Genomic DNA, 27,179 nt, shown 5'->3' on the forward strand with positions numbered 1-27,179 from the left:
CAGAAGAAGCCATGTGGAGACTGGTAGGTGGGGCGGAGATGTGGAACAGGCTGGTCCCAAATCCGCATGTGGCCGTTAAAAATCAGGAAGGATATCTCGGCTGCGGAGGTCCCCCTGAGAGTGAGGGTTCCCAGCTCCACACAAGGCTCCCCAGTCCAAAGTTCCAGTGCGAAGAAGAAAAGTCCCCACCACTTCTACCTATGAAAACCAGCAGAGATTGTGGCTAAATGAGACAGAGGGCTGCTGGAGTTCCAAGCGTCCCTCTAAAAGGGCCCATGCACTGACTTATTCACTGATGGACTCACTTACTCTAGGGCAGCAGCTCAAAAAGTGGTAGGGACATACCAGGAGGAACTGAGTTGTCTGGCTTCAGGGTGACGGCAGAAGGGGCAGTTTTCTCCCAGACAGAAGTGCTGGCAGAAACCCTTGTTCCATCGTTGAGCCCTCCTCACAACCCAGCATGCAGATGCAGACAGGCACCGTATCTGAGTCTCCACAAACCTGGCTAATACCCTTTGTCCTGCCCTCGTGGTTCCCTGAGACCTCGCACCACCCAACTTGAGGGCCAACCCAAACTGCTTCTAGTGGCTTTTCTATACAAACAACCTGTCTCAGTTTGAGCTATGGACTTTCCTAAAATCTCTCAAATATTCCAAACCACAAACAAGCAACATCTGATCTCAGCATGCCCAATAACTCTTGCTAAGTGGCCCCAAGTCCAGCACTAGTGGCAGCCAGCCTTGGTTTGGACCTTAGATTCTTCCAGGCACCTCTAAGCCCAGAACAAGTGGCATCCATCTCAAGATCACTTTGGGCTGGGCACAGGCAGTGGCTGAACTTGGCCTGCACCAGAGCCCCTCCCAAGAGGCCCCAGAACAAATACACCCTGTGGCCAGCTTCAGAGCATCACCCAACCACCTCCACAAAACACACCCAAAGGGCAGACTGGGTAGGCACTAGAACCCAATTAAAGTAAAACCTGCTCCATGGGGTTGGCCCCTGCACACAGCTCCTCCACTGCAGTCATGGCCATTCCTCACAGCCAATCAGCCTGAGGGTCAATCCTTCCCATTGATGTGCCAACAGCAATCAAGGCTCAACTACAATTGGAGGGCACACATAATCCAAACAAGGGACACACCTGGAGCACCTGACTCAGGTGACGAGGGAGACTGTGCCACTGGACCCCATAGACCACCTACTACATAAGGCTACTTTACCAAAACCAGGAAATATAGCAGATCTACCTAATACATAGAAACAAACACGGTAAGGCAGCCAAAATGAGGAGACAAAGAAGCACGTCCCAAACGAAAAAACAGAACAAAACTCCAGAAAAAGAACTAAACAAAATGGAGACAAGCAACCATCCAGATGCAGAGTTCAAAACACTGGTTGTAAGGATGCTCAATGAACTCAGGGGAAGAGCAGATGAAATCAGTGAGAATGTTAACAAAGAGATAGAAAACATAAAAATGGAGATAGAAAACATAAAAAAGAAGCAGTCAGAAATGCAGAATATAATAAGTGAAGAATGCATTAGAAGGAATCAAACTAGATTAGATGAAGCAGAGTAGTGAATCAACAATTTGGAAGTCAAGGCCATGGAAAAAACCGAATCAGAACAGCAAAAAGAAAGAATTGTAAAAAAGGAGGATAGTTTAAAGGCCTCTGGGACAACATCAAGTGTACCAATATTTGCATTATATGGGTACCAAAGGGAGAAGAGAGAGCAAGAAATTAAAAACCTACTTAAAGAAACAGTGAGGGAAAACTTCCCTAACCTGGTGAAGGAAATAGACATATAAGTCCAGCAAGTGTGGAACGTTCCAAACAGGATGCACCCAAAGAGGCCCACAATAAGATACAGAGTAAAAATGTTAAAGGTTGAAGACAAAGAGGGAATCTTAAAAGCAGCATGAGAAAAGCAGTTAGCTACCTACAAGGAAGGTAGGTAAGCTGCCATAAGACTGTCAGCTGATTTCTCAACAGAAACTTTGCAGGACAGAACGGATTGGCAGAAAATATTCAAAGTGATGAAAGCAAGGACCTACAACCAAGATTACTCTACCCAGCAAGGCTATCAATTAGAATCAAAGGACAGTTAAAGAGCTTCTCAGACAAGAAAAAGACTAAAGTATCATCACCAAACCAGTATTACAAGAAATGTTAGAGACTTCTTTAAGAAGAAGAAAAGATCAAAAATAGAAATAAATAAATGACAATAACTACATGCCTAGCAAAAATTACTTTAAATGTAAATGAGTTAAATGCTCCAATCAAAGACATTGGGTGGCTGAATGGATAAGAAAATGACACACACACACACACGTTGCTTATAAGAGACCCATTTCACATCGAAAGACATACAGAGACTGAAAGTAAAGGGATGGAAAAAGATATTTCATGCAAATGGAATTGGAAAAAAAAAGGCAGGGGTAACAATACTTAATTAAGGCAAAACAGACTTTAAAACAAAGGCTATATATAACAAGAGACAAAAAAGGATCCAGCAATTCTACTTCTTGCTATTTATCTGAAGAAACCCAAAACACTAATTCGAAAAGACATATACACGCCTACGTTCACTGCAGCATTCTTTACAATAGCCAAAATATAGAAACAACCTAAGGGTCCATCAATAGACAAACGGATAAAGAAGAGGTGGTACATATATACAATGGAGTATTATTCAGCCACAAAAAAAGAATGAAATCTTGCCATCTGTAACAACATGGATGGACCTAGAAGGTATTCTGCTAAGTGAAATAAGTCAGATTGAGAAAAACAAATACCATATAATTTCACTTAATATGTGGAATCTAAAAAGAAATGAACAAACAAAAGAAACAAACTTATAGATACAGAAAACGTTTTGATGGTTGCCAGATGGGAGGGGGTTGGGAAGATAGGTGAAAAGAGCAAAGGATTGAGATGTGCAAATTGCCAGTTATAAAAGCAGTCACAGGGATGTAAAGTACAGCATAGGGAACGTAGGTAATAATGTTGTAATAATTATGTATAGTATCAGACGGGTGCTAGACTTATTGGGGTGATCACTTTTTAAATTGTATAAATGTGCAATCACTATGTTGTACACCTCAAACTAATATAATATTGTATGTCAAGTGTAATTGAAAAATAAAAAAATTATTAAAAATAAAAAAGACTGCAAAAATAAACTATATATTGAAGTCATTTAATTTTATTTTCTACATTGGGCATCATACTAAAAACCACTTTGTTCCATTCTTTGTCTGAATCTATAGACATGGCAACTGAAAGCGGTAAAAATGGGATCATTTCACTTCTTTCCATTATCAGTACAAAGAGATATGCCTCAAAAGTGACCAATATTAAAAAGTGACTCATTTAAATAGGCATGGTCTACCATTTCTGTGAATCAAAATGGAAAAAAAAAGAGTAATTTGAAATTTTATTTTGCCAAATGAACAACTGAGAGCTCAGTTTGAGAAAACAGTTGTCATTTCCCCTTTCATGTGCCAAATGAAATAAACCTGACTGAACCAATACTCCCTATGAAATTAATTGCAGAGCCTTTTAGATTAAGGCCTTGTGACTCACCTAAGAGAAACTCAGCTGTCCTCAACAATGGATTAGAGCTCGTGAAAGAAAAGAAGTTGATGCAGGTCTACGTTATGCATATCCACAAAACCTCATACCTAAAGAGCAAACTATCCTTTCAAATCATATGTGTGTTAAAGTATGTATAATTAAGATATATTAGGCAACAAATACAGAATGGAGTCTGCCCATGAATATCACAGAAATTATAAAAAGTACTTTAAGATATATAACAAAAAAACAATAATATACCACAGTGAAATACCATCTCACACCAATTAGGATGGCTACTATAAAATAAACAAAAAAAAGAAGAAGAAGAAAAGAAAAACAACAAGTGTTGGTGAGCATGCAGAGAAATTGAAACCCTTGCGTACTCGGTGGGAATGTGAAATGGTGCACCTGCTCTAGAAAACAGTATGAAGATTCTCAAAAAAATTAAAAATAGAATTGCCATTAGATCCAGCAATTCCACTTCTTGTTATAAACCCAAAATAACTGAAAGTAGGGTCTTGAAAAGGTATTTGTACACCAATGTTCACAGCAGTATTATTCACGATAGGCAAAAGGTGAAAACAACCTAAGTGTCCAGTGGCGGATGAATGGATAAACAAAAAGCAATCAGCACCTCCAATAAGGGGTTAATATCCAAAATATATAAATAATTCATGCAACTCAATAACAAAAAAACAAACAATCCAATTCAAAACTGGGCAGAGGACCTGAACAGACACTTCTCCCAAGAAGACATACAAATGGCCAACAGATATATGAAAAAATGCTCAACTTTTACGAGCTATTAGAGAAATGCAAATCAAAACCACAATGTGATACCACCTCACTACTGTTAGAATGGCTATCATCAACAAGACAAATAGTAACAGGTGTTGGAAAGGCTATGGACAATAAGGAACCCTCATACACTGTTGGGTGGAATGTAAATTGGTACATCGCTATGGAAAACAGTATGGAGGTTCCTCAAAAATTAAGAATAGAATTGCCATATAATCCAGCAATCCCTCTCTCCTGGGTATCTGAAAATATTTATCTATAAAGATGTATGAGTATGTGTATCACGTACTCCGATGTTCATTGTAGCATTATTTACAGTGGCCAAGACATGGAAACAATTAAAGTGTCCTTCGATACATGATTGCTACATATATACACAATGGAATACTATTCTGCCATTAGAAAAATGAAATACTGCCATTTGTGACAACATAGATGGATCGTGAGATTATCATGCTAAGCGAAATAAGTCAGACAGAAAAAGTCAAGAGCCATATGATTTAACTCACATGTGGGATATAAAACTGAATGCAACAAAGGAACAAAACAAACAAAGAAACAAAAACTCATAGACACAGACAACACTTTGGTGATTACCAGAGGGTAAGGGGGAGGAGGAATGGTAGAAGAGGGTGAAGAGAGTCAAACATATGGTGATAGAAGGAGAGCTGACTCTGGGTGGTGAGCACACAATGTGATATACAGATGATGTATTATAGAAATGCACACTTGAAACCTATGTAATTTTACTAACCATTGTCACCCCAATAAATTTAATTTTAAAAAAATATGGTATATACATGCAATGGACTATCATCACTCAGCCTTCGGAAGAAAGGAAATTCTGACATGTGCTACAACATGGATGAACCTTGAAGACATTATGCTAAGTGAAAGAAAGTCACAAAAGGACAAATACTGTATGACTCCACTAACAGGAGGTATATAAAGTAGTCAAATTCATAGAGACAGAAAGTAGACTGGTGGTTGCAGGGAGCTGCAGGGAGGTGAAAATGGGGAGTTAATGTTTAACAGGCACAGAGTTTCAGTTTTATAAGATGAAAAGTTCTGGAGATGGATGGCAGTGATGGTTGTACAACAATGTGAATGTATTAATATTTAATACTACTGAGCTGTGCACTTAAACATGACTAAGATGGTAAATTTATGCTTATGTGTATTTTACCACAATTAAAAATATAAAAATAAAAGTAAAATAAAAATAAAAACAAACAAATACCTGCTACCTCTACTTGCACATCTACTACATGCCAGACAGGAGATACTTTATGTAGACATTACTTTATTTAATCCTCATTATAATCTTGCAAGGTATATAGTCCATCCACACTTCACAGCTGAGTAAGTTGAGGCTAAAATAAGTTAAATACCCTGACTGAGGTCATGCCGTGGGGCCAGACTCATCTGACTACAAGTCCCCAATCGTTCCAAGATGTCTGCTGCCTCCATTTGGGACCCTTGAGCTGCCAACAGTGCCTCAGAGATAGACTCAGCAAGAATGAGAACTATCAGTACCTTTTCTTATTCTACTGCTACTAAAACCAGAATAATTAGTAACCAAATGGAATACAGAACATTATTTCAATATATTACTTTGACATGTGCAAAATCATGTGTGTGTGTGTGTGTGTGTGTGTGTGCATGTGCACACATGGATGTGTATTAGTAAAAATTACTGGCATATCCTGTGGATTTTTTAAAAAAGTTTAATCTGAAACTCTATAGCTTAATAGGTTATATGTAAATATTTATTCATAGATACATTTTTTTAAACCTTAATATTGTGGTAATGAAAACCAGAAAGAGCTTTGGACATTAATAATAAAGTTTTTGGGTTACAACTAGCATTAAAGAAAAATATATAGAAATTTATCAATACAGGCCTAAAATTCACAGTGAATATGTAAAACAAACAAAAAATAAATATTCACGAATATGAGTATGTAAATGTTTGCTATTTAAAAGCAAATATTTCAGTTAAACAGAATAAATCTGCATAAAATGTAAAAATCCAGAGGAGCAGGTTATTATATTTATACCTAAAATTGGCTGGCCACATGTAAACTGCCCTCTTTCTTGTGTTCAGTTCTGTGCTTGAAATAATCCCGTCTTCTGAAATACCCTTTTTCCCCATTGAGCATGTACAAGACCGCCCACCATCACAGACGATTCCTCCAACTAGGAGAAGAATTGTAAATCCACAGTCATCTTAGGTCAAAAAACTTTCTTCTCTGTATTACGGTTACTTCTACATATATCTAAGTAGACTACAGTGTGCCTTAAAGGCAAGGACCATGTTTTATATGAAGTAGGTGCTCAATAATTTTTTATAATTAATAAATGTACACGTATTTTATTCAAAGTCTGATATGGATCTGAAATATACCTTTCAATGACCAGAACAAATAATTGTAAATTAATAATTAAAATACATAGAATATTTACATGGTATAAGTTACCATATTAGATTGTGTAAGATATAAAACACTGTATGTCCTCAGAATTTCAGTTCCATTATTGATAAACCAGTAGTAATAATTATTACCTTTTTTGGTACATTGTGAGATTTAAATAATATAATCTATGTAAATAAAGCTCCTAAAACAGTATGTGGCAGATAATAATCAACAATGTTCTCTTTCATTTTAGCTAATAAGCCATTTTAGTTAGAGAGAGAGAGAGAGAGAGAGAGAGAGAGAGATCTTAACCCTTGCAATACCAGGAAAAATAGTTTAGTGATAATATAATTCACTATAGTATCATCTTTTTAAGTGATCATTCTTCCTTTTAAACAAATAATTATTTGAGTCTTTTTAACGTATTGGGAATAACTGATCAGTAATGATAAAAGAGCAAAATATTTCAAGATTTAGGAAAAAAATAAGAGCACTGAAATCCCACAATACATTTTAGATTTATAAAAGGGCCCAGTAGAAACTGACAGTACTTATAAGACAGAATAAGTTTCGCTGTATCAAAAAAAAATTTCTCCTTGTTTTTTTAAAGATCTCTAATAACCATACAAGTCATAATAAAATGTTAATCTTCACATATAGTTAAAACTGCACACAAAATAAATTCAAAAACTAAAATTGGATTTAATGGACCCTGATTGTATGCTAAGAAGTCACTGGAAATAGAATAGAAATTTGTGATGTTTATCCTCAAAATATATGTCATTCTTACGTAAAATTTTCAGTAGGGAGATTGACTGGGAATAGAAATGTCCAAACTGTTGTGCAAAGAACATTTTATGTTCCAAAGTTGTAGAACCGTCTCCCAATGCAACAGAGGAGTATTTTAGGAAATATCAACAACCTGATTTTCAAATGCCAAAGGGAAATGCTGATGTAATACTTTAAAACATTACAATTACTAATGATTACCCTATTAATAACAGTAAGTCCATGTTCAATTTCAGCAACACCAACCACTTTCTAAGAGCTAGATTTTCTCTAGTGAGAAAGGTTTAATTTCCTCCCTTCAGAAATCTCCGCATGTAGGGACCCGCACATACAGAGTGAAAAGCAGTTACCAGGAAATGTAGATGTGGATAATTAAAAAGGCCTCTACTCCTCTTCTGAGCTATATCCACATCATATTTTTAAAGTGCAAAAAATGAACTGCGGGTAGACATTAAAAATGTTCCGAATGACTAGAGGTGGTTATGCTTCATGACCTATAACAGACATTAATTTTTTTTATTTACAACCATATTAGAGAGGAGTACAAGTATATCATAAATCAGGGTTTTCTCTTCTTTAAATAATTTTTTTAAAGCTTGTCCATTCACGGCCTCAGAAAAATTGTCAGTATGTGCTTCTTTAAATGTGACAGCTGAGAGCATTGTCTTAAAAAGATAAAGGACAGTCCAGTTTCCAGTCTGGCATGTAAGGAGCTTAGAAGTCATCACCCTGTCCTAACAAGTAAAAAGCTGACCAAACTGAAAATCAGTAACTCTTCTTAGATCCTTCAGAGAAATAAGGTCACAGAGCAAACTACTACCCCACAATTTGAAGGGACAAACAGGAGACTACAAAGAATCACAACTTACCAGAGCAGAAACCTCCACAAGAATTAGTGCCGGATCACAGTCTCACACTCCCTGATCAAAACAATGATCAAAACAGCATGGTATTGGCAGAAAGACAGACACACAGAACAACAGAATTGAATTGAGAACCCTGAAATAAACCCATATAAATATGGGCAGATAATTTTTGACAAAGAAGTGAAAAACATACAATGGAGAAAAGACAGTCTCTTCAGTAAATGGTGCTGGGAGAATTGGAAAGCTACATGCAAAAGAATGACACTGGACTGCTATCTGTCACCATGTACCAAAATTAATTCAAAATGGATCAAAGACCTAAGCATAAGACCTGAAACAATAAATTGCACAAAAGAAACAGGTACTAAACTTATGAACCTTGGGTTCAAAGAGCATTTTATGAATTTGACTCCAAAGGCAAGGGAAGTCAAAGGTAAAATAAATGAATGGGACTATATCAAACTTAAAAGCTTCTGCACAGCAAAAGAAACCATCGACAAAATAAAGAGGTAACCAACTGAATGGGAGAAGATTTTTGCAAACAGTACCTCCGATAAGGAGCTACTATCCAAAATATACAAGGAACTCATACAACTCAACAACAAAAACACAAACAACCCAACTGAAAAATGGGCAGAGGACCTGAAGATATATTTCTCCAAAGAGGACATACAACTGGCAATAGACACATGAAAATATACTCAGCATCACTAATCATCAGAGAAATACAAATAAAAACCACAATGAGACATCACCTCACCCCAGTTAGAATGGCTATCATCAACAAGACAAATAGTAACAAGTGTTGGAGAGGCTGTGGAGAAAAAGGAACCCTCATACACTGTTGGTGGGAATGCAGATTGGTGTAGCCGCTATGGAAGGCAGTGTGGAGGGTCCTCAAAAAACTAAGAATTGAATTACCATATGACCCAAAAAGGTATCTACCTTGGTATCTACCCAAAAAGTCTGAAAACATTTATCCATAAAGACATGTGTGCTCCAATGTTCACTGCAGCTTTATTTACAGTGGCCAAAACATGGAAACAACCAAAATGTCCTTTGATAGATGAATGGATAAAGAAGTTGTGGTATATATACACAATGGAATACTATTCAGCAGTAAGAAAAGATGAAATAGGATCATTTGTGACGACATGGAAGGATCTTGAGATTATAATGCTAAGCGAAATAAGTCAGACAGAAAAAGCAAAGAACCATGCGATTTCACTGATGTGTGGTATATAAAACTGAAAACAACAAAAGAACAAGACAAACAAATGAAGGAACAAAAACTCATAGACATAGACAATAGTTTAGGTGTTACCAGAGGGTAAGTGGGGAGGGGGCTCCAGAAGAGGGTAAACAGGATCTAATATATGGTGATGGAAAGAGAACTGACTCTGGGTGGTGAACAAACAATATGAGATATAGATAATGTATTACAGAATTGTACATGTGAAATCTATGTAACTTCACAAACAATTGTCACCCCAAAAAACTTTAATTAAAAAAACAAAAAGAACTAGTACCAGGGCAGGAAAACATAGCTGTAATTGATGAATTTCTGGAGCCTCAGTGTGAACAAGCCTGAGAGATAAAAACTCTAGGGGGACCCAGTCATGGGGAGGGAGATGTACTTTTGTGAGTTTACTTCCAGGAGCTCTACCAGCCTCTCACAGTGAAGACTGGAGAAACATCCCCTTGAGTTTCAGGCAATGTGAGGAAAAAAAGAAACATTTTGAAATATGCCAGGGCATTCAGTTCTTCTGAAGAAGGCCTGACCTCAAGAGAAACTATTTTACTTGAGCATAACCTATTGTAGTTTTTTCAGAGCCTAACTAACTAGGGGGAAGGAAAATACCCAAATCCAGGTTGCTCTAGTCTACCCTACGAAAGAAAGGAGATACACAACTCCAGCTCCCTTTAGCCATCTTGTACTCCTTAAGGGGATGAGAGAGAGAGAGAGAGAGAGAGAGAGAGAGAGAGAGAGAGAGAGAGAGAGAGAGAGAGAGAGAGAAGTACTTGTGAAGTTCAAAGCCCAGGACTGAGACCTAATCATAGGACTACCACAACATGCCTTACCACTATACTACTAAAGACCTATTCACCTCAGCTCCTTTTACCCCATTCATCATGTTCACATTTCCACCCAAAATTACAAGGCATACTGAAAGGCAAAAAACAGTCTGAAGTGACAGAGCAAGCATCAAAAGAAGATGCAGATATGTCAGAGATGTTGGAATTATTAAATTGTGAATTTAAAACATTTATGATTAACATACTAAGGGCTCTAATGTTAAAAGTAGACAATGTGCACAAACAGATGAGTAATGTAAGCAGAGAGATGAAAATTCTAAGATATAATAAAAAAGAAATGTTAGAGATCAAAATACTGTAACAGAAATGAAGAATGCTTTTGACGGGCTTATCAGTAGACTGGACACAGATGAGGAAAGAATCTGTGAGATTAAGTTTCTAAAACTGAAAAGCAGAGAGAAAAGATGGGGAAAAAAAACCCAGAATATGCAAGATCTGCGTGACTACAGAAGTATAACATATGAATATCAAAGGAAAAGAAAGAACAGAACAGATAATGAAATATTTAAAGTAATAATAACTGACAACTTCCCCAAATTAATGCCAGGCATTAAACCATAGATCCAGGAAGCTCAGAGAATACCAAACAAGATAAATGCCAGTAAACACTATACCTAGGTATATCATATTTAAACTACAGAAAATCAAAGATAAAGAAAAAAATCTTGAAAGAAGCCAGAGAAGGAAAACTACCTTAGCTATAAAGGAGCAAAGATAAGAATTTCATCCAAATTCTCCTCAAAAACCATACAAGGGAAGAGGAGAATGGAATGAAACAGTCACAGTACTGAGAGGAAAAAGTCACCAAATTGGAATTCTGTACCCTGTGACCTTCCAAGAAATGTTAAAGGAGAGAAAATTATATGGATCAGAAACTCAGATCTGCATAAAGAAAGGAAGAGATTAGAGAATGACTAAATGAAGGTAAAATAAAAACTTTTATTTTTCGTATTCTTAAAGCATCTAACAGAAAAGTGTGTTCAAAATAATAGCAACAATATATTTGTGTGTGTGTGTGTGTGTGTGTGTGTGTGTGTGTGTATAAGTCAAAGGAACAATAAGAATGATATAAGGGAAAGAAAGAGGAATTAGGAAAATATTGTTATTTAAGGTACATACATTGCTTATGAAGTAGTGTGGTGTTATTTGAAAGGGAGCTTGGATAACTTGTAAATGAATATTCTAAATTCTAGGAACACCACTTTAAAAAGTTAAAAATAAAGTAAAATTGATATGCTGAGAAAGGAGCAATAATAGAATTATACAAAATATTCCATTAAAACCACAATAAGACAATAAAGAATGGAATTAAAAACAGAAACAAAGAAAAGGGAAACAAATAGAAAACTGACAAATATGGTAGTTATTAATCTACCTATATCAATAACCACTTTAAATAACAATGGTCTAAAAACACCAATTAAAAGACAGAGAATGTCAGAGTGAATCAACAAACAGGACCCAATTATATGTTGTCTACAAAAAAAAGACATATAGGTTAAAAGTAAAGAGAAAGAGAAAAATATACCATGTTAACACTAATCAAAAGAAAGCAGGAATAGCCATATTAATTTCAGACAGAGCAGACTTCAGAGAAAGGAAAGTTATCAAGGAATAAAGAGGAGCATTACATAACGATAAAGTGGTCAATACTTTAAGAAGACATAATGAACATTACTATGAATGTGTCTATCGGAAGAATGTCAAAATATGTGAGGCAAAATTGATGGAACTTAAGGAGAAATAGATGAATTCACTATTATAATTGGAGATTTCAACACCCCTCTACCAGAAATGGACAGGTCCAGCAAGCAGAAAATCATTAAGGATACAGCTGAAATCAATATCATCAATCAACTGGATATAATTGACATCTATAGACTACTTCATTCAACAACAGCAGAATACACATTCTTCTCAAGCTCACTTGGAATATTCACCAAGACAGACTACATTCTGGGACACAAAACATACCTATGAGGCATGACAATTAAGTTCACGAACTCATCCTAAAAAAAGTGCTACATGCCTCATTGCTGAATATCAACATAGTCACCTTTGAAGTACCCCCCTTGGGAAGCTATGCACTGATGTCAGTGCCTAGTTCACCCTTCAAAGCAATTTTGGAACTCTTTCTGGAATGGCCATCAGAACTGTCATCATATTACCTTTGATGTTTTGAATGTCATCAAAATGTCTTCCTTTCAACATTTCCTTTATCTTCGGGTAAAGAAACAAGTCATCGGGGGTCAGATCAGGTGAGTAGGGAGGGTGTTCCAATACAGTTATTTGTTTACTGGCTAAAAACTCCCTCACAGACAGTGCCGTGTGAGCTGGTGCATTGTCATGATGCAAGAGCCATGAATTGTTGGCGAAAAGTTCATGTCGTCTAACTTTTTCACACAGCCTTTTCTGCACTTCCAAATAGTAAACTTGGTTAACTGTTTGTCCAGTTGGTACAAATTAATAATGAATGCTCCCTCTGATATCAAAAAAGGTTAGCAACATTATTGCAACAAGTGCATGAACTTAATTGGCAGGCTCGTATTAAAAAATAGATATATAAAGTAGTCTGCTCTCGGATCACAATGGAATTAAACTAAAAATCAAAAACATATATATAACTGGAAAATACCAAAATACTTAGTGATTAAACAGCACAATTCTAAATAACATGAGTCAAAAAAGACATCTCAAAAGAAATTTTAAAATATTATGAATTGAATGAAAATGAAAATACAGCTTATAAAAATTTGCGAGATGCAGCAAAAGCAGTGTTTACAGGGGAATTTATAGCATGGAATGCATATATTATGAAAGAACAAAGATTTAAAATCAGTAATCTAAGCTTCCACCTTAGAAAACTAGAAAAAGAAGAGCAAGTTGAATCTAAAGTAAACACAAGAAAATAAGTAAAAATTAGAGCAGAAACCAATGAAATTAAACACAGGAAATCTATAGAGAAAATAAAGAAAATCAAAGTTGTTTCTTTGAAACAATCAGTAAAATCAATAAGCCTCTAGATAAGCTAATTAAACAGAAAGAGACAAAACATGTTACTAATATCAAAAATGAAAGCAAGGAAATCACTATAGATCCTGTGAACACTAAAAGAATAATAAAGGAATGCTATGAGTAACTCTATTCCCACAAAGTTGATAACCTAGATGAAATGGACTAACTCTTTGAAAGACACAATCTGCCAAAAGTCACACAAAAGAAACAGACAACCTGAAGAGGCCAATATCTATTTAAAAAATTACACATAGAAAGCATCATGCCCAGATGGATTCAGTGGTAAATTCTACCAAACATTTAAGGAAAAAAATTATACCAATTCTCTACAAACTCTTCCAGAAATAAAAGCAGAGGGAATGCTTCCTAACTCATTCAATGAGACCAGTATTATCCTAATACCAAAACCAAATAAAGACATTACAGGAAAACTATAGACCAATATCTCTCATGAACATAGATGCAAAAATTCTCAACAAAATATCAGCAAATCAAGTCTAATAATATATAAAAAGAATTATGCACCACAACCAAGTAGGATTTATCCCAGGTATATAAGACTGGTTCAACATTCAAAATAAATTAATATAATTCATGGGATCAACAGCCTAACGTAGAAAAGTCACATGGTCATATCAATAGATGCAGATAAAGTACTTAACAAAATATAACACCCATTCATGATAAAAATTCTCACCAAAGTAGGACTGAGTGAAATTTCCTCAACTTGATAAGAAGAATATACAAAAAACCATAGTTAACATCACATGTAATGGTGAGAAACTTGAAGCTTTCCCACTAAGATCAGAAAGAAGTCAAAAATGTGCTCCCTCACTACTCGTTTCGATATTGTATTGGAACTTCTAGCTAATACAATAAGACAAGAAAAAAAAAGGAAAGTTATACAGATTGGGAAGAAAAAATAAAACTGACTTTGTTCATAGATGACATGATCATCTACGTAGAAAATCCAAAAGAAGTGAAAAAAAAAAGAAAAAAAAACATATATATATATACACACACACTCCTGAAACAAATAAGTGATTATAGCCAGGATACAAGGTTAATACACAAAAGTCAATCACTTTCCTATTTACCAGCAATGAACAAGTAGAAATTGAAATTGAAAACATATTATTGTTTATTAACACCCCCCAAAATGAAATAGTTATGCATAAATCTAACAAAATATGGACAAGATCTATATGAGGAAAACTAAAAATTTCTGATGAACAAAGAAATACATAAATGTAGATACATTCCATGTTCATAGACAGAAAGACTCAAAAATGTCAAGATGTCAGTTCTTCCCCACCTGATCATAGATTCAACACAATCACAATCAAAATCCCAGGAAGTTATTTTGTGGATATCAACAAACTGATTCTAAAGTTTATATAGAGAGGCAAAGGCCCAGAATAGTTAACGCAACGATGAAAATGACAAAGTCGAAGACTGACTGCAAGACTTACTATAGAGCTATAATAATCAAGAAAGTGAGTATTAGGAAAAGAATAAAAACTAGACCAATGAAACAGATTAGAGAGCCCAGAAATAAACTCATGTAAATTTGGTCAACTGATCTTTGACAAAGAAGCAAAGACAATATAATGGAAAGAGGTATTTTCAACAAATGGTTTTGGAACAAATAGATATCCACAAGCCAAAAAACTGAATCTAGACACAGATCTTACATCTTTTGAGTTACACAAAAAGTAAATCAAAATGGATTACACATATAAATTTAAAATGCATAACTATAAAATTCCTAGAGGGTAACATAGTAGAAAATCTAGAATACCTGGGGTATGCTAATGACTTTTTAGATACAACACCAAAGGCAAGGTCCATAAAATAAATAATTGATAAGCTGGATTCATTAAAATTAAAAACTTTTGCCTGCAAAGGACAGTGTCAAGAGAATGAGAAGATAATCCAGAGAGTGGGGAAAAATATTTGCAAAATACATATCTAATAAAGGACTGATATACAAAGAACTCTTAAAACTCAACAAGAAGAAAATAAACAACTGGATTAAAAAATGGGCAATGAACAGACACTGCACCAAAGATTTACAGATGGCAACAAGCACATGAAAGGATGTTCATCACATATCGTTATGGAATTGCAAATTGAAACAATGAGATACTGCTATGCACCTAGTACAAGGACCAAAATCCAGAACACTAACAATACCAAATGCAGGTGAGGATGTGGAGCAATGGGAAATACCATTCAATGCTGGTGACAATGCAGAATGGCACAGCCACTGTGGAAGGTAGTTTGGCAGTTTCTTATAAAACTAAAAATACTCTTACCATATGATTCAGTAGTTGTGCTCCTTGGTATTTACCCAAAGGAGTTGAAAACTGATGTCCACACAAAAACCTATACACAGATGTTTATAGTAACTTTACTCATAATTGTCAAAATTTGGAAACAGCCAAGATATCCTTCACTAGGTGAACGGATAAATAAACTGTGGTACACGCAAACAATGGAATGTTATTCAGTGCTTAAAAAAAAAAAGCTACAAAGACATGAAGGAAACTTAAATGCATACTATTAAGTGAAAGAAGCCATCTGAAAAGGCTATATCCTGTATAAGTCCAAATATATGACATTCTAGAAAAGACAAAACTATGGAGACAGTAAAAAAATCAGTGGTTGCCAGGTGTTGGCGGAAGGGTGGGAAAGGAGAAGGAATGAACAGGTGAAACATTGGGGATTTTTATACCAGTGAGACGATTCTGTATGATACTGTAATGGTGAATACATGTCATTATACATTTGTCCAAACCCATAGAATGCACAACACAAAGAGTGAATCTTAAGGTGAACTATGGACTTTGGGGGATAATGATGTGTCAGTGTTGGTTCATAGATTGTGACAAATGTATCAGTGTGGTGTGGGATGTTGCTGTTGGTGCAGGTTGTACGTGCAGGGGCAGGGAGCATATGGGAACTCCGTAATTTCTGCTTAATTTTGCTGTGAACCTAAAACTGCTTTAAAAAATAAAGTCTATTTACCAAATAAGAATTCTGAAAAAAAAGGTAGAGATAGGACATCCACTCTAAAACATAGAACATGTAAGAAAATATTAATCCTACAGAAAATACAAAATCCTAAAACTGAATTATAAAGAGACTATTTAAAAATACAATTGCAATGAATGTTCTTATATAAGAAAAAGCTTTCTAGCCCCAGCAGAAGAGTCACTCATTTAGAATAATTGTTACTACAACAAAAGAGGTACAACCAAGCCATGTGGACAGGACTTTGAAATTTATCATAGTATGACTGGGTCTATATTTACATATCATTTACTACAGATTTCAACAATGAAAGAGTTGTATCGAACATAAAAGTGTGCCAATTTTTGCAGGGTAGGAAGAATTGAGGCCAAAAAAATTAGTAGTAACTATTTCTGGATTGGAAGACATTTTGGACTGAAGAAATCCTCCAAGTTTCTGGGATGAAATAAATGGTTTGCCTCTAAATTACTCACCTTTTGTAAAAATATCTGAATAATGGCTAATTATCTCTCAAAACTACTTTGAACACAGTAAAAAGCTTAATACGTACTAGAATTCACCCTGGAAGCTAAGCAGACACAGGGATTACATTGTCTATTTTGGCGATAGTGAACAGTGAATACGAAGTGAGTGAAACTGTTATGGCAAAGACTGAACTCCCGAAAGTCTGTTCACGCCCCTCCATTTTGGCTACCTCAGAGAAAATGAAAAGTCTTTAGGTATAAGTCTCTCAGTAATCAGGATGGATTACATCAGATTCTGCATGTAAAAATCAGTAGACTTTCCACAAGAAAATGATCTGCCACTGCAAACCAATGATAAATAACCGCTCTCCAGACTCTCTGGACAAGCCAGGATGCCAAAGGACCCATACATGAACACCTGGCATACACAACAACGGCAAAGACATAATTCCATAACTTATGGAGAAAGTGGGTCTACTGCTAGTGTAGACCTAACTTTAAAAAGTAAATGACTATATGACTTCAAAATATCAATGTTTAAGATAACTAAGTATTTCAAAGTTTATTTTGGTTACACAGAGAAATGTATAGTCCCAGCAAAGCCTAAAATTGTATTCGTGACAACAGTGTGAGTTCAACCTTTACTGCAGATGATGCAGATATTATATATTCAAGCACAAGGAATAAAATCGCATTTGCGGTAATAAATGTCTCTTTTCCTGGTCTCAGAGTAAACCAGAGTAGTTTTCATGTCAGTCTTTTCCCGCTCTTTTCAAACCTAATTATTTGCGTTAAAAATCTAAACTTAGGTAGCTAGGTTAATATTTAAACTTTTTCTCAAATAAAATGTTTTCACCTGTAAGTTTTTAAAAATATACATTAAATTTTTCCAAAAGAGAAATAATATTACTGCTACTTTAAAATTCAGTTAGGAACAAAGGCCAGATGCTCCCACAGAGTAATCTGTTTTAGAATTTAAGGTGATAAACTGAAAAGGGGCCTTGTGAAATACAAAATTACTATTACTACTAAGCAGAAACATTTAAAAACGTATTTCAGTTTATTGAAAAACAACATTTTTACATGAAAAGATTTTACATCATCTTTTCTAAGTTTAATATGTTATACCTACTATAATCCTTATGATGAATTCATATAAAAGGCTATCCATAAACCATAATATTTTTGAATCGAGAGCTTCCTTTGAAAATGACCTGAAATAATATATTTTGTCACCTAATTAAAGAGAACGCTGAAGGTTATCGTTTATCTCTGCCTTGAATTTATTTAAAAATAAAACATTTTGAGAAATACTTTGTTCTGAAATAATAGAGCATGTCCAAGTGAAAGTTTCACCCTAGGGATGTATTTTAAAGCCATGGCTTCTAATTTTAAAATACATGCTTTGAAATACACAAGAGGACCTATGTAGATAATGTGGAAGCAAAGAAGAGGACAGAAGCACTCATTAAAACCCTGCATTTAAATAGAGTGGGTGTGTAGTCACTGAAAATAGTTTCAGAGAGCAAAATACATACTACTAATCCATACAAAAATGTTTCGGTGGACAAAGATATGAAGAAAAAGAGATTTTTAAATATGGAAACACGACTTGGAAAGCATGCATCTGAAAAAAACATTCTTATTCTGGGGGTGGCAAAAAATTTTAAAAATCATATACCCTGTTTTGACAGGCAGCACATTTCCAGTCGTTGCTCCGGAGAACATCGATAAAGGAGGTATGCTTCTTCTAGCGCACTTTTATACCACTTCTTTTTGTTCTTACATAGTCCTGGCTAGAGAAACACAGAAAAATAAGAAGATTCATTTTAAATATATAATTTTGTTTTAATATCCACTTGATTTAGCTGTTGAGCTGACACTAAATCTAAGTATTCTACAATATATTACTTAGACTTTGGTATCTGATTATTATTATATTATTATTTTAGAATACAGCAAAGTTGTCTAAATTTTGCATGCTAATAGCCAAAGGGTCAGATTCTTAATTCACTAAGATAATAGTTTAATATGATTTATATCACCCTTAGTTATAAAAAGTTAAGACCACTAATATAACCAAGTACTCAATATTAATACATTTGATTGGAATAATGTTGATTCCCTTTTAAGTAACATAACAATGATACTGAAGTAGTAGAAATTGAAAAGCCAAGTTTCTTATTGTAAGAAAATTGATTCAATTCACATCTAGTTTTGGTGTTATGGCAGACAGTTGACATATTCACGCAGGTTCCTTAAACTATCTGTGCCTCAATTTCTTCATCTGTAAAACGTGGATAGCTGTACAAACATCAAAAGGTCTTATGAGTATTAAATGAAATAATACATGGCAGTTTTCTGGAATACGAAGCACTCAATAAATATTATTTTGCTTGAGTACAGCACTTTCTCTAAATGTTTAGTTTTAAAAAATATATATTTTGAAAAGAAAAACAGAATAAAAAAATCTTTAGGTTAAAAATAACTGTATCTGGAACAAAAATTTGCCAATGTCATTTTAGAGCTTGCTCAAAATGGTTTTTATAATATTTTTAAATGTTACAATTTATAAATGCATGCCACCATTTTCTTTTCAAAAACTTTACCATCAAAAATTAGAGGTGTTGGGCAGCCGGATGGCTCAGTTGGTTAGAGCGTGAGCTCTGAGCAGCAGGGTTCCCGGTTCGATTCCCACACGGGCCAGTGAGCTGTGCCCTCCACAGCTAGACCTAAACGACTTGGAGCTAAGGGGCCCTGGAGAAACACACTGTTCCCCAATAAAAAAGTTTTTTTAAAAAAAATAGAGGTGTTTATTCTATTAATCCACACTTACCACTTGCATATAATGATCTTATCTTTATCTCAGATATAGAAGATAATTCACCCTTTACACAGAAATGTAAATCTATATAACATCTATATTCAATTTATTCAGAGAATGAAACTATATATTTAAAGCTCTTCTCAAATTCCACCTCATTCTTGAGTCCCCAAATTAATATTAACTATATGGTTCCCATTACACTTAATATTTTCATTTAATTATTTATTACATTCTGACTTGCTTTTTAGTAATTTTTATTCACGACTGTCCCTGCCCATAAAATGAAAGGTCCTTGAAGATAGAGGCAATAAATAATATTTCATTTTTGTATCCTCTACAGTTCCTATTTGTTGAATCTCTCTGCATGTTATGTAAGAATTCAGATGGTGGTTTTCAAATTGCATGTGGTCCTGGACACTGATTTATTTGGCATAAAAGCAGTAAAACAATATAAGCAGACAAAAATCTACTTTTATACACAGAATCTTTAAATTTCATTGTGATTTCATAGGATAAAAGATGAAATGACAGACAGATACAATTCAATAAACATTAGAAAATGTATACTAATGTAAGGATATCTAAGCTAGCGTTTGCAGATTTAGGACATTTCTGCAACTCAAATGCTATAATGACGTAAAGCAAAAATGTATAGTGAAAAATCACCTAAAAGCGGATACAGCACTGAACAATTGAAGTTAAGGAAATTTCTTGAGTAACCAATACAATATATAGCTAAAGTAAACTTTGGTGAGTTGGCGAACTGAAGAGTCTTTTTCAAAAAATTAAATTTTGGGGGGTGACATTGGTTAATAAAATTATATAGGTTGAAGAGCATTTTTAAAACTCTGTGTCTGAGTGTCAAGAATTTATCAGTAAGTATGTGCCACCTAGTGGTAATACCATTAAACATCTTCTAAGATACAAAAAGTTAAGACTCTTAAACAAAGAAATTTGAATTCCAGAATTAGGCTCAGCTGTGCATTTTGTAACTAGTTTGTTTTTTAATTGAAAAAGTGATAGGTGCACATTCTAAAAGTAGAGAATGTGCCTCCCTGCCCATCCCTCATACTGTTTCCCCCAAAGGCACCCAATGATTACCAGCTTCTTTCAGTCTTCCAGCAATATTGCATGTATCTACAAGGATTTACATCATTTATATAAATACATCTATTTTTTTTTAAACTCCTATAGTTACATATACTTTGAGTTTTTCAATTTGTCTGGCATATGTCTTCATTTATTTAATGATTCAACATATTCTAGACCCTCTAGGTCAATCATTGAAGAAAACAGACAGAGCTTACATTCTAGCCAGTGACACAGACAATCTACAATAAGCATAACAAATAAGTAAAGGCTACAGCATGTTAGAAGAGGTTATATGTGTCAGTACTGTGTAATAAAGAAAATGTAAGGCAACAAAATGGTCAGGGTAAATCTCTTTGAAAAGGTGACATTTGAGCAAAGAACCGACAAGTTCTTAGCCATGTAGATGTCCAAGGCAAGAGCTTTCCACGCAAAGAAAAATGCTATAAGGTAGGAGAATACAAGTATATTCAAGAAGCATCAGAGAAGCCAAGGTGGCTGAAGTTGAACGAGGAAGAGGCAGAGCAACAGGGAATGGTGTCAGAAAATCAACAAGGACCAGATCCTGGATGGCCTTTCAGGTCATTGTAAGGACTCCGACTTTTACTGGGTGAAATGGGAACCATTGCAGAGTTCTGAGCAGAATATCATTTGATTTGATGTTTTAAAACAATCATTCTGGCTGTTTTAACGAGAGTAGACTATACAGAAGCAATTACAGATGTAGGAAGACAGGCTATTGCAATAATCCAGGCAAGAAATGATGGTTGTGTAGACCAGGGTCGCAGCATCCATTGTAGTGAAAAGTGTTAGGATTCTGGATATAATTTGAAGTTAGAGAAAAAAGAATTTCCTGACTAACTGAAAACTAGCTGTGAGAGAAAGAGAGGATGCCTCTAAGGCTTTCAGACTGAGCAAACAGAAGGCTGGAATTTGCTATCTACTGAGATGGGGAAGGCTGTCAAGGAAATGAGCTTTGAGGGAAAGATCAAGAATTCAGACACTCTGCCAATAATATTGTAATAACTATGAATGGTGCCAGGTTGGTACTAGACTCATCAGGAGGACCACTTTATAAGTTATATAAATGTCTAACCACTATTTTGTACACCTGAAACTAATATAATACTGAATGTCAACTGTAAATGAAAAAAAAGAATAAAAGAATTCGGATATGTTGAGTATGTGATGTCTATTATGACATCCAAGTGGAGATACCCAGTAGCCATTTGATAAGGGAATTCAGGAAAAGAACTGAACTGAAGATAAAACTTAGAAATCATATCAACACTTACAGTATCTAAAGACAAGGAACTGCATAAGATAATCAAGGGACTACTTATTATGGAATTATCTGGCAAATGCCCTAGTGATGGACGTTTAAATTGTTTCTAATATTGTGTAATTTGAAACAATGCTGCAGTGAAAAATTTTTGAACACACAATGCAATATACAGATGATATATTACAGAAATGTACACTTGCAACCAATACACATTTACTAACCAATGTCACCCCATTAAATTTAATACATTTTTTTTAAAAAATTGTCATTTTGCCCATGTGAAAGTGTATTGAAGGATATATGCCTAGGCATTATTAAATTACCAGGTTTAATGTATGTATATTTTAAATTTTGGAAGCTATTGTGAAATCAACTCTTGAATGAAGTGGTCACAGTTTACAATGCCACAAATAATGTTTCCTCCCACCCTAAAGAACACTTCTATTACCAATCTTTCAGATTTCTGTGAATATTTTTCAGGGAAAAATGGTTATTTCCCTTTTTATTATCATTTTCGCTTCTTAAATTCAGTAATTATAAGCAGTTTTTCATATTTTTCCAGATTTATTGAGATAACAACAGATACGTAACATTGTGTAAATTTAAGGAGTACACGATTTGATATACATATATATCAAATAATGATTTGATATACATATATAAATAAATGATTACCATATTAAGGTTAGTTAACACCTTTATCAACTTATATAATAAACTTTCTGTGTATGTGTGTGCTGAGAACACTTAAGACCTACTCTCTTAGCAACTTTCAAGTATATATTATAATATTGTTAACTGTAGTTACCATGTTCTGTATTACGAGGTCTGACAATTACGTTCGCGAACTTGTTGCAATGATATCGCTAACCTTTTTTGATATCAGAGTGATTATTCATTATGAATTTGTACCAACTGGACAAATGGTTAACCAAGTTTACTATTTGGAAGTGATGAAAAGGTGATGTGTAAAAGTTAGATGACTTGAACTTTTTGCCAGCATTTCATGGCTCTTGCATCACAACAATGCACCAGCTCACAGGGCGCTGTCCGTGAAGGAGTTTTTAGCCAGTAAACAAATAACTGCATTGAAACACCCTCCCTACTCACCTGATCTGGCCCCCAATAACTTCTATCTTTACCTGAAGATAAAGGAAATATTGAAAGAAAACATTTTGATGACATTCTCAGGACATCAAGGGTAATACGACGACAGCTCTGATGGCCATTCCAGAAAAAGAGTTCCAAAATTGCTTTGAAGGGTGGACTGGGTGCTGGCATTGGTGCATAGCTTCCCAAGGGGAGTACTTGGAAGGTGACCATAGTGATATTCAGCAATGAGGTATGTAGCACTTTTTCTAGGATTAGTTCGCAAACTTAATTGTCTGACCTTGTAGATCCCAGAACTTATTCATCAATGTTTCATATTTTAAAAAGCCATTTATATTTTCTTTTCTTATATGGAATGACAGTTCAAGTCCTGAGTTAATATTTATATTTATCTTTTTCTTATTGATGTATAAGAAATTTTTAGATATTAAAAAAGTAGTTCTTTGCTATATGTATTTTAAGTATTTCCTTTTTATGGTTTATATTTTAGTATATTTGTATTTCCTTTTTTCTCAATTTAAACCTTTCATTCTTGGGCCAGCCCGGTGGCTCAGGCGGTTGGAGCTCCATGCTCCTAACTCCAAAGGCTGCTGGTTCGATTCCAACATGGGCAAGTGGGCTCTCAACCACAAGGTTGCCAGTTCAATTCCTCGAGTCCCGCAAGGGATGGTGGGCTGTGTCCCCTGCAACTAGCAACGGCAACTGGACCTGGAGCTGAGCTGCGCCCTCCACAACTAAGACTGAAAGGACAACGACTTGACTTGGAAAAAAGTCCTGGAAGTACACACTGTTCCCCAATAAAATCCTGTTCCCCTTCCCCAATAAAATCTTTAAAAAAAACCATTTCATTATTTTAGAGCTAATTTGAATGTGAGATATAAGGTATAGCTTCCACTTCATTTTTTTCTGAAGTAGTTATAGCCCTGAGTACCCATACAATTTATTAAACAACTTTTCTTTAATTATCTGAATACAACCTTAACCACTAACTGTATTTCCAAGTACTCTTGAGTCTATTTTTGAACTCTACATTGTTCTATCATTCTGTGAAATCACTGTTAATACCAAGCTGCTTTAATTAATGGAAATTTATTATAATTTTATATTTTATAGGTCTAACTACCTCTTCTATATTTAATTTTCCTACAAATTTTAGAATTCGTGTTTTTAATCCTTCTTAAAATTGAGATTGCATTAAATTTACAAAATTAACTTTGGAAGAATTGACATCTTTCCACATTAAATCTTTCAAACCAGAAGAGTTTTAAATCTTTCCATTTACTTAGGTTTTATTTTCTGTCTCTTAGTAGCATGGTAGGGTTTATTCATACAGATCTTGCACATGCTTCTTAATCATTCTCCAGTGTATTATATATGTTATGTTGCTACTATAAATGGGAACTTTTATCCCATATTATCACACTGGTTAACTCTGTATAGTAACATCATCCAAAGAAATTTCTGTATATTCAACATCAAACTTTTTATATTCTCATGTAAATTGGGGTATGGGGTGCCAAGCCAGTTCTGGCACCTCCTTTGTAAGTCCTGCATATAGTCTTGTACCTCAGTTTGCAACGTGAAAATAATTTTTGTCCTCAGATTTTGTAGTTTTAAAGACTATGTTGATTAAAAATAAATAAACAAACTGAATATATCTAATAATTTTAGAACTTTGAAATTATCTTATCTCCTATCCCAAAACAAAACAAAACACAGATATGTTTTTAAACGCGCTTGTTTAAGAAGGAAATTTTCAAGGCAACTCTTGAGGAAACTTTCAAGGAGCTAAAAGCTTATAAAGTCAAAGATTAAGATCAATGACTTCAGATGAGACTATAGGAAGAGACTATTCAAATCCCAGTCAATTCCATGATCCCAAGAAGGAGTCGGAGGTCGTGTGTGGTGTTTTTTTCATATTACTTTGGCAAATTGAGTTTTCTTAATCAATTGTATTAAATTGGGGTGGAGAGAAAAAAATAACTAATCATCCTGGAAAGAGAAGGATGACATATAGTCTAAAAATTTGTCTGAATTTATGACTGTAACTAATATAATTCTTGCCAGATGTATTCTTGGTAGATGAAAAAACATGTAAATATTTGAAGTAAGGATGAGATTTGAGACTAAACAAATGGATAGACAGGGATAGTGCCCTATGTCTGAGAAAATTCCTGGCTGTGTCCAAAACTGAAAAGTTTGTAAACTACTGTGCTATGTGATCTTGTTTCAATCAAGTGTTACTGCCTGACTGAAGTCCTTAATATTGCTGTTACACTTTCCAGTGTTTGAGGAAGAAGTTGAAGGCCCTTCTCAGTAACTTTTGACTCACTGAATAAGGTTGTTTCTATCACCACATACTAACAAGGAGTGGCAAATTCAAGGAAAAGAACACATATATGTTTGTTCACTCAGTTAGGCCAGTGGAGAGAAATCTGCAGTGTGGTAGAAATTCATGTCTTTTGTTGCTTTGTATTTTAAGATTGCTTATCCACATGAGAATTAATCAAGATGTAATAGCCTGGAGTTGTAGCAGCATAAATTTTACTCCTCAAACTTGAATGTATAAGTAGGATCACATTACTTTATTTTTGCTAAATGAAATTGAATGAGACAGCCCTCATTCAACAAGAATGATTGAACTTAGTCATTTTGGGGGCCACCTCTTAGCTTCCCTAGGTTCACATAAATTGGAAAAAAATAAATGGTACCTGAAGACTAAAGACAGATCATTCCTCTTCAATCTATAATAACTACATGAATAACATCTTTGTTCAACTCCCTTAAAGTCAGGCAGTCTAAAGAATCCTTGCAGAGGCGGGGAACCTTGAAGGGATGGGTTCAGTTTCCCTGGGTGCACTCTCCCCGGGTACACCACACTGCTATCCTTCTCCGAGGTACCCCCTCTACCCAAGGCACTGACAGACCAGTCAGTCCTCTTCCAAGTTGGCAGAATCTCTTCTCTGCCTTGCTGCTCCTGCCCGTCCCTCTCTGAGGCACTGGCCTCTCCTTTCCCAGTTCACCCTTCCCATTCTCAGAAAACTCAGGTCGAGTAGACAGGCAAGCTCTGCTTTTGATCCCCCCAACGGGAAACTCCCGAGACATGTGAACACAAAGGGCCTTGACTACTTTTTGGAATAAAGGAGAGGGAAAAATACAGTAAAACAGAATCATTATTAACCAACCCCTGGTGTCTGGGTGGCTGTAGGGAAGAATTTGCTAGCTAAGGGATTTTGAATATTAGAATAAAAGGCAGGTGGTAGTCTTTCCTCTGAACCCCTTGTCATCCTATTCCTTCACTTTATCTATTGCTCTTCCTTGATTTTTTCCCAGTGCACTCAGCAACAACTAACATACCATATCTTCATTTATTTATTTGTTTGTTTACTATATATCTTATCCCACTAATTTAAGTCTCATGAGGGCATTTAAATTTTGTCTGTTTTGTTCACTTCTGAGCCTAGAAGAGTTGCATATAATAGGAGTTCAGTAAACATTTATTAAGTAAAGACACATATGGGCTTTTTTATTTTCAGGGTGGCATGGGTAAAACCCAGTCAGAAAATTGGTCATGAAAATGAAAGTCTGCTACATTTTAATCCTGAATTATATGATTATCCTTAAAAAGATAAAAGAAAAATTTATAAATATGATGACTATCTGCCATTATCATATAGTGATATCACTTCAAAGATAATATAGAACTTCATTTTTGGATAGAATTCAAATCTATAAAGTACTTCATGGGCCACTGATTTATCTTATTATAGTAGTAGTACTTTTTTCTTGAAAAAAGTGTCTAACTTC

General features: G+C 35.0%; 1 protein-coding gene across 1 annotated transcript in view; it reads right to left on the reverse strand.

The window, feature by feature from the left end:
* The window catches only part of ZCWPW2 (zinc finger CW-type and PWWP domain containing 2), a 122,208-nt gene that overhangs the window by 27,199 nt on the left and 67,830 nt on the right, over positions 1-27,179 (reverse strand). Inside the window, exon 5 of the mRNA XM_033131767.1 lies at positions 18,743-18,857. Within this exon, the coding sequence (XP_032987658.1) occupies positions 18,743-18,857 (115 nt within the window). The remainder of the gene's footprint in view (positions 1-18,742; positions 18,858-27,179) is intronic.

This window comes from Rhinolophus ferrumequinum, chromosome 17 (assembly GCF_004115265.2).
Source record: "Rhinolophus ferrumequinum isolate MPI-CBG mRhiFer1 chromosome 17, mRhiFer1_v1.p, whole genome shotgun sequence".
Taxonomy (NCBI): Eukaryota; Metazoa; Chordata; class Mammalia; order Chiroptera; family Rhinolophidae; genus Rhinolophus; species Rhinolophus ferrumequinum.